The 15966-nt window shown below is 43.1% G+C and overlaps 1 protein-coding gene across 2 annotated transcripts in view; it reads left to right on the forward strand.

Annotated features, from left to right (window-relative positions):
- The first annotated feature begins 3281 nt into the window (after positions 1 to 3281).
- LOC104572794 (E3 ubiquitin-protein ligase KCMF1) overlaps positions 3282 to 15966 on the forward strand; it is a 41808-nt gene continuing 29123 nt past the window's right edge. For both annotated transcript variants that reach the window (XM_088520821.1, XM_088520822.1), the window contains exon 1: positions 3282 to 3393. In XM_088520821.1, coding sequence (XP_088376947.1) covers positions 3378 to 3393 — 16 coding nt within the window. In that variant the 5' untranslated portion in view covers positions 3282 to 3377. The remainder of the gene's footprint in view (positions 3394 to 15966) is intronic.

Consider the following 15966-nt stretch of genomic DNA (forward strand, 5'->3'; position numbering starts at 1 on the left):
TTCACACAGAGGAATGTGTAAAGGACAAAATCCTTCATAGAGAAAACACCCATGCAAAATATGAAAGTTCTTTAAAAGTTAGTGGTCCTTGCCTTAGTCCTTGCCCCTCAGGACCAGGGCTGTCATTAGAGCTCTGCCCCTGCACTGCCAGCAGCTCTGGAACCGGCTTCCACTCATTTGAAATTACTCGGACTTACTGACCTTCAGAGCAGGCTGTTACACTCAGGACTGCCGCTGAGCGAAGCCTTTGAAAGAATCACATCTGTGTAGGAGGGAAACTTGGTGTTCTGCAGGCAATCTCGTTTTCCCTTTGCTGTTTAGTACAGCAGCACTTAGAGTCGTGGACTGCACTCCTTTGTTTATACAATTATTGGAACAACAATAATTAGAATTAAAGAAAGGAGGTACAGAACAGCCCCTTGAGTAATTTAAAACTATAAAAGTAGGAAGAATTTAACTAGGAACACGTCAATACAAAATCAATTTTAACACATAATTAAATATATTTTAAACTGATTCAAAAGTGCGATGACTTTTATCCATTCTGTGTGATTTAGCATACTTACTGCCCTGGAGGTAAGAAAATGATATATATGAAACACAGCTGCTAAGATCGTATGTTTAATTTTGGACTCACACCTTCAAAGATGGAGGAGAGGCTAGAGATTTCTGCTTAGCTGCCACCAAGGATGTCTCAGATAAACTGTATGCTGAGGACCGTGCTTCCCATTATGTGCTGGACACAAGAGAGATCCATATGGATAATACTTACAGAGGCAGGAAAGGTTATTAAACCCATTTAACAACTGGAGCACAGAGAGATGAGATGATGAGTCCAAGGACTGGCATGACCAAGAACCAAATTCCCATCTTCTATGTCCGAGGGAAGTGCAAAGTCCTAGCAGGTGTAAGGGAAGGAGCTCTTGCAGGAGGCCTATCAAGCAAGACCTGGGCAAAACAAATCACACACTGAAAATTCGTGACCGTGGTCTGCAAAATAAGGCAGTTAAGTGTACAGGGAACTGCAGTCTTGCACGCAAACAAAATACAGCAATATTTAGTCAACAGCTAATTGACTGCAGTCAAACTAGCAGTTTGCAAAATAGTTTGCTCCAGAGCTTTCAGGAGCTGAAGGTCAGCATGAGCCAAGAGCACCTGATGGTCTGTATTTTGCATTTGGATCAGATAGTCATGATTTGTATTTAAAGTTCTGGTTATAAAGTTAAGCAGCAATAGCACGCACCGTGACATCCACTGCCCCATCCTGCCGGGAAATGCTGGCCAACAGAGGCAGACCTTCACCACCAGCACTACCCTGAGCTACTACTTTCATGGCTGTACAGTTAAGTGTTACGATAACTGCGTACTTCTCTTTAGTTTCTTCTTATCTAATGCGTTTCTCACAAACTCTTTGTGCTCTTCCCTTTCTTTCAGCAGCAGTAAAGTCATTGCCGGTTAAAATGGCCCACGATTTCTCCTACAGTGCGACAGATGAAAATGACCACCTTCATTTTTTTCAGATAGACTAGGCTGCATGTCTAAGGAATGGCAAACGAGAAAAGATGGAAGTGAAGCAGACCAGCTGAAGTGCAGGAGCAAAGGGAGAAGCAGGGGCATGATGTAGAGGCACGACAGGCATGGGAAATGGTGCAGGGAACAAGGCTGGCACTTTCCCTCTCGGATTACTGTTGACTCCTGCCGTCCTTTGCACTGGTGTCCCCTCTGGTTTGCGGGTCCTCAGTCTTCCATGCGTACAGAAGAGGAGGGACTTCGGAGACACATGAAAGCACACAAACTGCAGGACCAGGACAAGCATGGGGTCCGCGGCATAATGTTGGGTGCTGCAGGGAAACTGAGGAAGGACTGCAAGTTATTTATGGATAACTGAGGAGGAGAGGAACCTGAAGCCCTTGATAGGCAAAGGAGAAACAGGGGGTGACATAGAACAGTTGGATTGGTGAACATAAAAAAAAAAGGCAGGTGCAGAAGAGGATACAGAATATAGAGGCAAGGCAAAAATGAAGATTGTTGTTCTGATGGAGGCAGCGTGAGACGAGAAGGTGAGGAAGACTGCAAAGCAACATGTGTGAGGAGGACAGGAAAGGAAGGCAGAGTGGTGGCAAGATCCATGATGCACTCCACAGGTAACTGCACTGGGAAGGCATAGAGCCGCAAGCTTCCCACTAATTTTAGGACTAATCATTGCTCCTCACAGGACACAAAGCAAAGGTCCTCCTCGTGCGGAGAAACTGAGATGCCTGTCTGGAGCTTGATCACACAACACCAACGGACTCCTTAAATGAGGTGGAGAGCAACTCGAAGGTGCTTCTGGAAGAAATACCCTGCAGTCATAGCCAAAACAAAAGAAAACGAAGGAAAAGACAAATGAAAGAATGGAAGGAAACCACGCCTGGCTGGGGCGGGCAACCTGCAGCCAAAAACTGGTAGAATGAGCAGCAATAAGCAATTGCAAAACCTCTTTTGAGCACATTCTGGGAGCATTTGCGAACATTAAAAAAAAAAAAAAAAAAAAAGAGGATCATTTTTAATAAAAGTCGCGCAGCCTACCTGCCAGACCGGCTGGACACGCACAGCAGGCCCCTTATCTTGATGGTTTCCTGGCAGTGCCACCTCTGCGCTCACTACCTGCCTGGAAGTCACCAGGGCCTGGGAAAAAAATAAAATAAATAAAATGAAAAAAAAAAAAACAAAGGCAGAAATTACCTCAAGAACAACCAGAGCAGCCGCAGCCGCCCCGTGCGCCACGCGGGGAGCCGCGCGGTCGCCATGTCGGGCCCCCCGGCACGGCGGCCGCGCCGCCATGTTGCGCCCCCGGGGGAGCGCGCCCCGCCGGGGCGCCCCGTCCGCCATGTCGCGCCCCCCGCGGGGGTCCCGCCGCCGCCATGTTGGCCCCGCGGGGCGCCCGGCGGCCCGGGCGGCGGCGGCGGCGCTGGGCGGCGCCCGGCGGGAGCGTTTCCTCTTCCTCCCGCAGCGCGGCCGCGCCGGGAGCAGCAGCGGCGGCAGGAGGAGCAGCAGCAGCGGGAAGAGGAGGAAGAGGAAGGGGCCGGGAGCGCGGAGCGGCGCGGCGGGCGGGCAGCGCCGCCGTGGCTGCGGCAGCGGGCGGAGCGGCGCGGCGAGGGCGGCGCCAGCGGCGGAGTCACCGTGTCACGGCGCCCGGGAAGCCGCTGCCGCCGGGCCCGCCCCCCCGCCGGCAGAGAGCGAAGGAGGGAACGAGGGGGGAGGCCGGCGCCGGCTCCTCGCCGCCCCTTGTGCTTGCACCCCCGGGGCTCCGTGCGGCGGCGGCGCCAGGTCGGAGCGGCGCCTCGGCAGCCCGCGGGAGCCCCGCGACGGGCCTGGGCCGCCGCCTCTGAACTAGGATGTCCCGACATGAAGGTGAGCGGCGCTGGGGCGGCGCAGGCCGCGGCCCGGCGGCGGCGGCGGCGACGGGGCCTGTGGCGGCGCCCTGCGCGGCCGCTCATCATGGCGCCTCGCGGGCTGCGCGGCCCGCGGCGGAAGGAGGGAAGGAGGCAGCGAGGCCGCGGCGGGCGGAGGGAGGGCGGCGGCCGGGCCGCGCTCTGCAGTGTCATGGGAGGCGAGGCGGCCGTTAGGGCGCCCGCAGGCCCCGCGGCCCGGCCTCCCGCCGCCGCCCCTCGCTAGGCCCGGCCCGCGGGGCCTGCGGGCGGCGAGGCCCGCGGGGGTCGCCCGGCGATGGAGGCGGCCAGGGCCGGGCGCGCCCGCCATGGCCGGGGCCGCGGCGGGGCCGCGGCAGGTGGGGCCGCCCCGTCCCTGCGCGGCGTTTGTTGTTACCGTTCGTTTCTGTGTTATTTACCCACCGGGTTCCCGTCCCTGCAGGCCAGGGTGGCCGGCAGTGGGGGGAGCAGCGTGTGTCGTGGCGTTGAGGGGTGGTCGCTCAAATGTGCTGGCCCTGGAGGTTGAGTGGGCCGGAAAGCGCACTGAGGGCTCTTCTTTTTCCACCTCTTTCCCTCTTTTTATTTTATTTTTTTTGGGGGGGGGGGCGAGTGTTACGTAGGGTTAACAGCAGAGAAAATCCGTTGGTTTTCCGTTTGTTTTTATTTTTACTAGGAGGTTGGGGTAGTATTTACACTAGTGCACATTATTCCAAGGAAGCTGTGGAGTCGCTTTCCCTGCTACATTAAGAACCAAATTATTCTGTGTCAGCCTTCACTAAGGATTTTGATTCCTTACGAGTTGTTACATGATCTTTTAAAAAGAATGGAGGCATCTTGAATCTTAAAATGTTTTTGCTGAAGCGTGGTAGGGAATTTCAGCATTTGTGGCTAGCAAGTCTGAGTCCTAGTTGGTTACTTGTTGGTATAATAAGATATGTATGTGTTAACTTTGGCTAATAACTCTTTTGCCTTAACCCACTAACACTTCCTTTCTAAGTCAATATTTAATATTCTTCTGTAGAATGTTATATTAGTAAAGGTCGTTTTGTTCTGTTTTCTTTTGAATCTTGTCTTTTCCTAAGAGGGTGGAGAAGCTGGATTGACATATCGGTAATGATGCGCATGGTAATGAGTAAAGTGAGGGTCAGTCATGAAGTATTAGTGGCTGGAATTGTGTTGGAAAGTGCACTTTGTAAGTGGCTGCTGTGATATACGTGTCCTTGGTATTCTATTTCAAGTGCAGCATTAGGGTACAAACTTACTAGATCGCACTGGTTAAAGTTACAGAAGTTGTATTGACGTGTGTTGTTCTCTAGATGTGGACTCTGCCTGGATTGTTGTTCCAAAAGGTTGGTGGGAAGATATTTTAGTCCCGCAGTAGCTTTTGGTTAAGGGAGTCTCCATATAAAACAGCCTTTAGGCGAACCTATCATGAGTTTTCTTTGTGCTTTTTAGGTTCTGTTTGTAGTGACGAAGGTCATGTTCCCATGCTTGAGTATCTCCTTGAAGATTAGAAAGTTTGTCCACAGCAAAGCCAGGCTTAATATTGTTTTGTTTTTCTAAGTAGAATAATCAATATTTGTTCTTTCTAGCCATGCTGAGTTTGAAAAACTGAAATTATTGTCCGTCTTTACTGATAACTCACTGTGTGAGCTTTGGTAAATTCATATTATGAATATAGACATCTGCGGGAGTGTGCATGCGTGCATGAATGAAACTGTGAGAACACCAGGAGATTAAAAAGTACATCTGTTGCTTTATATGATGAATTTTTATAGAAATTTATAGCTTGACATAAAATTTCCAAGTGATTACTGTTTTACTTCATATTCTGCTGTTTTATTTTAGTCTTAACTTGAAATTAGTTATGGGAGTAGAATAACTTGTCTTAATATGGGAGGGCTGTCTACGTGGGTTAGACAGTCTTATTAGAGAAATGGAAGTCCTTAAAACTGAAATAGTCCAAAAAAATCTTACATAAGTATAGATAGTGTTATCCGTTGTTGACAAATTCTGATCCAGTGTGACTGAGAGGAGCTGTTTTGGAACAATGTGGCACAGGAAAAAATCAAGCTTTAGTCCATATTTAATAAATGATGTCTTTGACATTTGTTCTCTTCAAAAGGACTTGATCTCATAGTTGCAAGTAAGATATATATGACTGTTGCTGACAGGATCTAGATCTCTGCTTTAGTTTTATGATAGGGAAGGATGTATTTGGAAAGTTGAGGGTCCTGGAGAGCTTGGAATTCCAAAGTTTTTAATTAGGGCATAAAGTTTGGCATAAAGGGTGTTAGGGCATAAAGATGGACATTAGTGTTTCTCGGGCATTGGGCTTCTTGACCATTTTCTTTGATGTTTAACAACTGCAATATACAACGCATTGTTTTTGTGGGAGGGAGTGGAGGCGTAGGGGAGGTCTCTCTCATTCTCCTCCAGAAAAAGGCCTGGTCAAAACCAGCCTTTCTTCCGTGCTTTTGTTTTGCAGGTGAAACCCGGCCTCACCTTTCCCACCACTTCAGGAAAATCAGCGCACTAAAACTTTGCTTATTGTTGTTCTCTGTTGAAATGTTCATTCAGTGTTTCAGAGGCTTGGCTGGTAATGCTGCCAAGAGTAATCATTAGTGTTTATCCTCTCTTCCCTATCACTACTTATTTCTACTTTTTAAAGACAGTTTTGTGTGTGTGTGTGTGTGTGTGAACAGAATAGCTATAGTTCATGTGGCAGAGACTCTTTGTATAGCAGCAGACCATACTGAGGACAGTAAAAAGAGAATCATAGCTTTCATGAATGTCGTTACAAGACCATCTTTCCTTCAGAAGTTATGCAATGTTATTTTATAAAATTGATAGGAAAAAGGTGCCTGCTACAGCATTACTAGATCTAAACGTCTCTGGATTCCAGTTTTCTATATCCATCACTTTCTAAGAATTCTCAGCGGCCAAGTGGCCTGTGCCACCTGGTTCTGTCTTTGTGCTGTTTTTTGCTTTCTTCCCTCCTTCCCTCTCTGCTCCTCTTCCACAGTTTGGCTCTCACTTTCATTCAGAGATGGATTGTTTACATTTCAAAAAGCTAGCAGCAATACAAGTTTATTTTAAATGTGTCTATTTGTCAGCACTTCATGTCATTCAAGCTCCTGGAGTTAATCTGTGGACTTCTAGAGGTTCTAGGCTAGGTAAAGTTAGGAATGGAGAACAGTGATTCTCAGGACCATGGGGTTTTCCCAAAATGTCCCTTGTTGGCTTCAAGCTCCTTGTGTTCAGTGAAGCTGGGACTTCATTTCTGCTTTAATTTGTTCATTTTAGTATAAATGTTTTATACACAGGTGTTTAACGTGAAATCCTTAATAGTAATGAAAGTGCATATAAATACATTTTAAAAATCTGGAAGACTTGCTCTTTGAAATTGAAGGATTCCTAGATCTACAGTAAAACACATACCAACCATTTGAAAACTAATGGGTGAGTAATGGCTCCCTTCCTCTACCTGTTGCATAGGGAAATTGGGAAATTACATTTTCAGTGTGATTATGATACATACATTAAAGCTCCATGTGCAACAACTTTATTGGTGAGATGAAAAAGTAGGGTAATTTCACTCTTCCCATAGTGTCATCCTTGAGCTGCAGGAGGATACTGTGAAATTTGGACAAGCCAAATCACACTAGCAGCAGCTGATACGTAACTTTAATATCTGTCTAGTGCTGATTATATGAAAAAACAGGTAGTTTTATTATCTGAATTAAGAATTTTACATGATGAAGTACATTAGTTCTAACTTAGTAGTATTTATATAAAGCACTGAAGTCACTGTGCTGATGAAGTATTGTGCTTAATAATGAACTAATAGTAATAATTGAGTATTGCAGTTAATAGCAAAAATGTGTCTGCAAGACACGTTATAATTTGGTGCTTTCTGGTGCGTTTTTCTTCTTTGCTTACAGTTTCTCCAGACAAGAAGTTTGTTATTCCATAACATAATCACAAATTTGGTCTTCTGTTGCTTACTTCTGTGGTCTGTCTTGGTAGCTGTACACCTACCGTAATACAGTGCTTTTTATTTTTTGAATATGTACAGATTTTTGGCTGCGACAAAGCATTTTCTAACTGTTTGCGTCAAAGTCTTCCTTAGTGTTATTAGCCTAACTCGGTGAGAATGCATGAAGGCCTGTAATCAGAAATATACTGCAGTACCTGAAAATGAATTAGTGCTATAATTTACCTGGTGAGAGCTATGTTTAGGGCAGGCAAATGTTCATATTAAACTCAAAGAGCTGCAAATGTAATAGGAAGTATTGAAACACAGTAATTTGTTTTAATATTAAGCTATTTGCTTTCAGGAAGGAACTTGATTGTCTTTTAATAATAAAGAGAGCTGAACATATCAGTGATATTTTATGTGTTCATATAGTCATTGGTATTGAGGAATTTAAGCATTTTTGTGTGGTTTTCTGCCAATACAGCAATACAGTGCTATCCTTTAGAGTCTGCAAACAATATTGCCACAAAATAAGGGAGTAAAGAGACTGTTTCTTTTTTCAGGTCTGTGATGAGGCATGATGCCATGGATCAAATACTGTTTGAGAATAAATAAGTAAATAAAACTTTAGATGGTCAGTAGTGAAAGATTTATAGTTGAATACTTTCAGTGGGGAAAAATAGTCTAGAACTGTAATATTTTTAATGTCACTTGGTAGAGTGGAACAGGGGAAATGCTGGAAAAAAATCTTACCTGTAAATACTTTTTTTGTTCCTTCTGAGGATATCAGAGAAGGTTTCAGCAGGAGCCAGGCAGGTTGATGAGCAGCACAGGATAAATAAAATTAACTTCTATTAAATAGAAAGAGGCCTTTCAAGTACATTTGAATATTTACATTAGTATCATCCGAGGAAGGGATATGGTATCGCTATTCATAGCTGCATCTGTTTTTCTTGTTGTTGTTATCCCAGGTACTGTCAAGAATTTTAAAAATGGAATAGTGACCAGGATGAGAAGTTATCACCATGTTCTAGAAGCTGCTGGAGCTGGGATGTGCCGAAACCCATTAACTCGGCCTGCACTGAGTGCATGCGCTGTGTTACTACGCAGCTGTATCTCACCTGCTCCATACTCCCCCTGCCTCGTGTACAGTGTGCAGGAGACTGTTGTGTGTGCGAGAGCCCTGCTCCGATTTGGAAGTTCACAGTGAAAAAGCAGTGAGGTATTATAGAAAGAAAAGATGATTGAGGTGTTGGCAGCTGAATTTTGTTTTAAGAAGTTGGATCAAACTGTATCTCTTCTACATGAACTGCCAGCCAAATCACTTAGGCAAGAGTTCATAGGTGGCTGCCGGCTGTGTGCTGTTTATTTTGTGAAGGCCCAATTTGAGATTTTTGGATCTGAGCTCTGGATCTAGCTGCACCTACAGGACCTGAAAGCTAAGTTTTGAAAATATATCTAGTTTATAAAGTAGATGCATACTCATTATCTCAGGTTGGTCGCTTGCAAGTACTGGAATTAGAATTTTGATCTTTTCATACCTGGGTGTCCGTCTTTCCTAAGGGAAGGAAAATACTTAGAAATGCTTTGAGAGTTAGCTCTCTGATATTTACGCTGCACTGAAGTTTTGTAGAGACATACTGTCAGATGAGGGCATGAGAATACCCAAATTTTGAAGTGTGTGTGGTAAATAAAGGCTCACAGTGAAATGTGAGGATAAAAAAAATACTGAGTATCTATTTGTTTATAGAACACCATTCAGTGCCCTCAATACTGTGGTGTTTTCATAGAAAAGGATGGATTGTTACCAAGCTGTTTCTCTTTTAACATGAGCAAGATTGTGTGGTTTACCTTTTTTTGTTCTTTGGAACAATTTCGGCTGAAGTCTCTTCATAATTATTTAGGCCTTAGAGGATTTAGACGAGATGGTCAAATTTGGTAGTTGGAAGCTGTGAAAAAAAAGTCATAGTAAAAAGAGACAAAACAACTTAACTATAGGCAGCACTGTCCAAGACACTGCATACAGCTTGGTTGCATTACTTCATAAAATTTCAAGAGGATGTTGTTCATGACTCAGGACTTGTGTGAAGAGGAACTATTGCATGGATTGAAACTTGAAAGATGCTTACCTCAGAAAGGTTGATACAGAGAAGGAGTCAAAAAAAGGGAATTATCTGTGTAAGAGAGGCCATAATCCCTGTTTCATAATGCACACAAAAGATTATGTTACATGAGTCCGAGATGATGATTAGGACCCATGAACATAAGTGTTTTCACTCAGTATGTAATTAGATTATAAATTACCATTTGGTTCCCTTGCTTTATTCTAAAGCATCAGCTGAACTTCTGGTTTATATTTGTTTCTGTGGTTTTTGTAGGTATGGTCACTACCATTATCTACATTTGTGTTAACTCTGCGTAGTGTTATTATAATCAACTTTGACACAATTAAGAAAGATTGTTTGGATTTCAGTGCAGAGTGTAAAGACATGCTTCATATTTTCACTGGTTTGCAGTATGTGTAAATCAAGGTTTTGGTTTTGAGCTGTTCTGAAGAGCTTTATTTAGTTTAGGCCATAACTGTTTGCCGAAACAGGTGGGTGAGATGTCTCTTGAGTTAACATTGTTGGATTTTATTGTAAAAATATCTTTAAACTCTTACTGTATTTATAACCTCACACAAAAATACTCTTAACTTGTGGATCTCAGATTTGTAATTCGAAGGTGAGTAGAGATGATTGGTGACCTTCTGTACTCGAGGTCGTTGATTCAAGTTTGGAGCTCACTTTTAGTCACGGAGAGGGCTCACAGGAATGGAATCTTGAAAGTATTTGGGGAAAAAAAAACACATTTGTGTTTCCAGGTTTGCTCTGAAAATGCACCTCAAGTTCATGGTATAAGGAAGCTGCTTTTATTTCATGGATTTTGTATTATTTTTATGTTGAAATACTTAGTATTATTTTTAAGCTTATTGTATAATTTATCTTAATATCAAAACTGTAATTATTAGTGTCCATTTTTGACCCTGCAGTGAACTTCATAGTTCTAGTTTTATACCAATTGCTTTATTTGGAGCTAATAAGAGACTTTGTTTAAAAGTGGCTCTTTCTTCAGTTGGAGACTGGCTAATATTTTTAGTTTATGTATCACAATTAAACAGGAAATCTAGTTACAGAAGACAGTGATATTTCCTCCTTTTTGCATGTAAGATACTAGGAGAGAGTTTGACTTGCCAGAGATGGAAGTCTGTTAAAGCTAGGAATTAATGACCCAATGCTCCATTGCATTGATATTTCTGTATGCAAGTATGTTATTCCAAATGTTTTGGCTTGTTAGGGGTTTGTAGTGGCACTCCAATATTTATACAGAATGTCATATTTTGATTAAAATAGTGTTGGTCCTGCTCCATGTGTGGGTTCAATAGCACCGCTGTCATCACTAACAAAATGTAGCTGAAGAAAGGCATTTTTATTTTTTCACTTTTTTTTTTTTTTTAAACATCCTGAAGAAGACAAAGCTTGAAAAATCTAGATCGTAACTCCCATTTTTTTCTTACCTCAGGTCAGATTTGGTCTTCCCCCATCGCTTCTGCCATTTCCTGATGCCAGATTCTTTTTGGGAGGCAATGTTTCTTGTCTTGACTGACAAGAGGTGCTGTCTCTGGTAGGATAACTTCTCTTCTTTGTTTTCCAACTTTTTGTCATTAATCTCTTACGTCTCACTTTCTTATTCCCTTGTTATTGTCTTCCCTTCCCTTTGCTGTGCTCTGTCTCTCCTGCATTCCTCCCTAAAGAGCTCTGAAGTCAGGTTTTCAAGGATGCTTGGGGAAGATGTAGACCCATGTTGGTTTCAACTGCAAATAGAAGTTTAAAGCCCATCTCTGTAAGCTTCCTTTGAAAAGCAGAACTTTAATATTTGTTGGCAGTACAACTGACCCTGGACTATTTAGGAAACTAACTATTGCTGAAAATGTTTTGGTATTGGTTTCTCTGACCTACTCTGTAGAAGTTTCTGCCGTCTTTTATAGAAAGAATTACAAGACATTAGTGATGAAAACTTTATTCATTCGTGTAGATTATGAGAGAAGGATTCAGAAATTATTTGTTAAAGTGAATCCTTCTTGAAAATCTCTTCAGGAACAGTTACTTTCTAGTGCTGATGGTGTGTACGGTCTAACTTCTAGCTTGTTGACAGTAAAGCAGCTGATATTCTTGGCTGAAGAAAATTGCTTTTGCCTAACTCTTGCAGATTGTACCTGCCCTAGAAAATTAAATGGATGAGGTAATATCTTCATGTATAAACAGTTCAGTCTAGAAATTAGCATGAATTAATTGGACAGATGGTACAAAACAGTTTGACAGTAGAAATTGGTTTAAATTACAACCCTAGTATGAATATTGATAAAGAACTGGACCTCCACGAACCAGCTGTGTTGTCCACATGCATGAGAGTTTGGCAAGAATTTCGTGGCAACTTCTGGAAGTAAATATGTATGTATATGAAAGTGTATTAGAAAGGTAGTAGTTATTTGGAGGCTGAATGGAAGTGTCTTGGAGGGAACTGGTTGGATATCAGTGCCCTGAGCTGTTTCATCTGTGGTATTCTCTGGAATCCTAGCCTCAGAAACAGTAGATTGTAGGAGATTTTCAAGATAGTAATGGAAGAGCTTTTAGGTGTGTGTCATTGTCAGTAATTTCTAATTTTGCTTCCAAATAAGTGATGCTGGTAAGAAACAGTGCTCAGATGCACTGGTTATGTATTTATGGCATAATTTATCAATTCCTTTGCATTTTATCCATACTTGCTAAAAATTATTGTTCACCAGGAATGAATTTGAAACCCCTTAGAGTCTGAATATAGATAAGCCTTTGTTGGTAGACTTCTATGATTGTTAGAACAAAATCTGCTGTAAAGCAGTCTGTGGTTGGCCACAAGGGTTTGTCTATGCGCCCATCATTTCACTTAAGCAGGTTTTTTTTGAGGGGGGGAGGGAGAAAGTGTAATCATTTGTATATATTTTTAATATAGGTAATAATGAGGAAAATTGCCTATTAATATCCAAATGGCACCTGTACACCAAACATCTTTTGAGTTAGGCAAGGTGAGATATGGATTGTCTCTGAAGTGGAATGTTCTCTACCGAGAGGCTGGTTCTGGTTTGCTGGTGAAATAAGGTAGGTGGGAGCCGCTTTACCAAGGGTAGTGGCAGTGGAACATAGACCGCAACAAGGCAGACACACTGCTGTGATTTGCAAGTTTTCTTTTGGCTTATCTCTTTTCCTGCCAAAAGTAAGTAAGGCTAATAACTTCAGCAGCTGAGTTATTGCTACTGTTGTTTTTCGTGTGTCCAGCGCAGCCTCTCTGTAAGCGTAAATGTGGAGAAAGAGATAGGGCTGTGAAAGAGAAGCCATGATGCCTTTTGAGACGGCACCCAGGTTTTGTGAAGGTAAGCTGTAGGGAATGCCCTGGTTCCTATATTGTAATCTTTTTTTCTTCAGCCTAGAAGTATGTAAAATAATTCAGATGATCTTAGTTCTGTACCTGTCTTCTCCTATGAAGGATAGGAGATAGAAAAGATGAAAATGTCAAGCAAATGAAGCTGATTTTTGAATCCTGTATAGGTCAAAGTGTTTACCCAGAGTCTGCTAGATCTGATGTGAACCATGACCATTTTTGTTATTGCGTAGACTTGCATTTGTTAATTGTATTAATTAGATCCTTACATATTTATGAACATGAGGTGGAAGTTGTGTGATATCTGTTGACTCACGACTTCAGGTAGGTTTTCAACACTCTTTTGAGAGATTGGCTATCTCAATTTTAGAAAACCCTAAGGATAAAAAGCTTGCTTGCCCTATGCTGCTGTATACAGAAAGAATGGATACTGTGATCTGTGAATTACACTTTTCCAGATTCTTTTGGCACCTACGGCCTGTAAATTGTCAGGCAGGATCTGAGAACATTCCAAGTATTTCTCCTTCTGTAAGGTTTTGGTGAGGAGTTGAGAGAACAGCTTGAGATTTTGCTGCAGAAGATAACTTTATAGGTGAAAGATGTGCTTGGAATAAATGACTGTTGAAGTGACTGTTATCAGTCAAATTTAGTGGTAGATGTTGCTATAGATAACATTCTTGTGTTACTCCAGAAGCTTAATTAGAAGCAGGGGATCTGCAGAGGATGCAAGCTCCCAGCTTTAAGTGGTGATGTCACATTTGAAAAAATGACTTTTTTTTTTTTTTTTCTCTCTGTTATTTTAGAGGCTATTCCTAGTCTGTTAGGGTGTTATCCAGACTTTCAGCGCAGGAACTGGTTACTGGGTGATGTGTTTCTTCTTGTACATAAAGCTTAGGTGTCCTGGAAGCATTAAGAATTTAGGCAGAAAGATGGAGTGATTCGCTGAGATTTCCAGAATAGGAAGAAGGCTAGCCAGCCTTCAAACAGGGCAAGAAGGAGGATTGGGAAATCAGAGGACAATCAGCCTCACCACCATCCCTGGAATGGTGATGAAGCAGGTCATCCTGGATGCAATCTCTAAGCACTACTGTTAGGACAGGAGGAAATGGTCTCAAGCTGTGCCAGTGGAGATTCAGATTGGATATTGAGAAAAATTTCTACGTGATGAAGCATTGGAACAGGCTGCCCAGGGAAGTGATGGAGGCACTGTCCTTGGCAGTGTTCAAGAAATGTGTAGATGAGGCACTTAAGGCCATGGGGTTGAGGGTCTTACGATTGGACTTGAAAATCTTGAAGGTCTTTTAATGACTAGAACGATTCTGTGAACAGGATTAGTCAATCGGGATTCATAAGGGAAAATCATGCCTAAGCAATTTGATAGCCTTCTACAATGGGATGTTTGACTGGGTAGACGAGAGGATAGCATTGGCTGTTTTCTACCTTGACCTCTGGAAGGCATTCAGCACTGTCTTTCATAACGTTCTCGTCGGCAACCTCAGGAAGTGTGGGATAGACGAACAGACAGTGATACGGGTTGAGAACCGTTGGCAAGGCAGAGCTCAGAGGATTGTGGTCAGTGGCACAATGAGCAGTCTGGTTGAAGGCCAGACTGTGGTGTCCCCCTGGGGTCAGCACTGGGTCCAACCTGTATTGTTCAAGTTGCTCATCAGTGACCTGGATGAAGGGAGTGAGCACACTCTGGGCGATTTTTCTGAGGATACAAAAGCTGTATCTGATACACCTGTGGGCTTGCCATTCGGAGGGACCTAGACAGCTTGGTGAGGTGAAGTTCAACCAAGGGATGTGCAGAGACCTTCACCTGGGAGGAGTAGCTCCTAGGGTCAGTACAGGCTGGGAGCAAACTGCTGGAAAGCAGCTTTATGGAGGAGCTGCTGGTGGCACCTTGCCAGCAGGTGGAAAAAGGGTTTGTCAATATTAAGTGTCTGAAGGGAGAGCATAAAGAGGATGAGTCTAGCCTCCTCTCAGTGATGTCCAGTGATAGGATGAAAAACAAAGGGCACAAACTGAAACACAGGAAGGTGTGTCTGAAAATGAGGAAGAACTTGTTGACTATGAGGGTGAGAGAGCCTTAGCACGTGTTGCCCAGAGAGATTGTGATGTCTTCTTCCTTGGTGAAATCCCAAAGCCACCTGGATGCTGTTCAGGGCAGTGTGGTGTGGGTGACGCTGCTTGAGCAAGGGCTTTGGCCTGGACGCTCTCCAGCGGTCCCTTCCAGCCTCAACAGTTCTGTGATTCTGTAATACAGATGTCTAGCCAAGAGTCAAGTCCTTTGGGGTATTGATTGAAATCCAGCGCTCCTGCATATGGCTTTGAAGGGTACCATTAACAGAGGCTTTCTGAGGAATGATTCAGGTCAGCACTGTTGGATAGTTTGTTACGCTTGCGTTGAACTTTGTGTTGAATTTTCCTCTTGCCTTGTCTCTAGTATCCCTGCTCACAAATTAACATTTTTGAAGAAAGCAGACATTTTCTATACCATTGTACAGTATGACATTGCAGTAAACTTCCTGGTCTAGAATAAAATGCTGTCTGCATTTTCTTTTATGTTGTTAAGGAGATCTGGGCAGCTAGTAGTAATTTTAAAGGTCCATACTGTGATATCTTCCATTTTAATCCAGGAGCTCTAGAGGAGCTACTGGGACTCTGAGTAAAGTCTCTAAATCCTCTTGTTTTTCACCTGTCATCATTGTAAGGGAGGGCATCTTCTACTTGTACACGCACACAAAAAACCAGACTTACCATGGGCTCCAGTGTAGGCACTGCCTTGCCATATGTGTGTCTGTTACATGTATTGAAAGATGTCTGCAAGTTGAGGGAAAAACAAAGCTTCAAAACTGTGGCTATAAAGACATTCTGCGTGGATAGTACTTCAGATACTCCTAAAACTTTTGCAGTGCTAAAACGCTTTGTTTTCATGACATGATAATGCAGAACTGTATACTGTTGGAAAGTATGAGATGCTAAATTGATTCTGAATTTCAGTGCTGAGAAACGTGATGACAGTGTAAGGCGATTACCTGCTCTTGGCACATGTGGAAGAGCCTAGGAGAAAAGGAGTTCATGCCTGCCATTTCCTGTAGGACCCTGTATTGCCATCTGTAG

Source organism: Tinamus guttatus, unplaced genomic scaffold (assembly GCF_059628265.1).
Source record: "Tinamus guttatus ecotype Peru unplaced genomic scaffold, ASM5962826v1 Tinamus_guttatus_pri_ptg000099l, whole genome shotgun sequence".
Lineage (NCBI taxonomy): Eukaryota > Metazoa > Chordata > Aves > Tinamiformes > Tinamidae > Tinamus > Tinamus guttatus.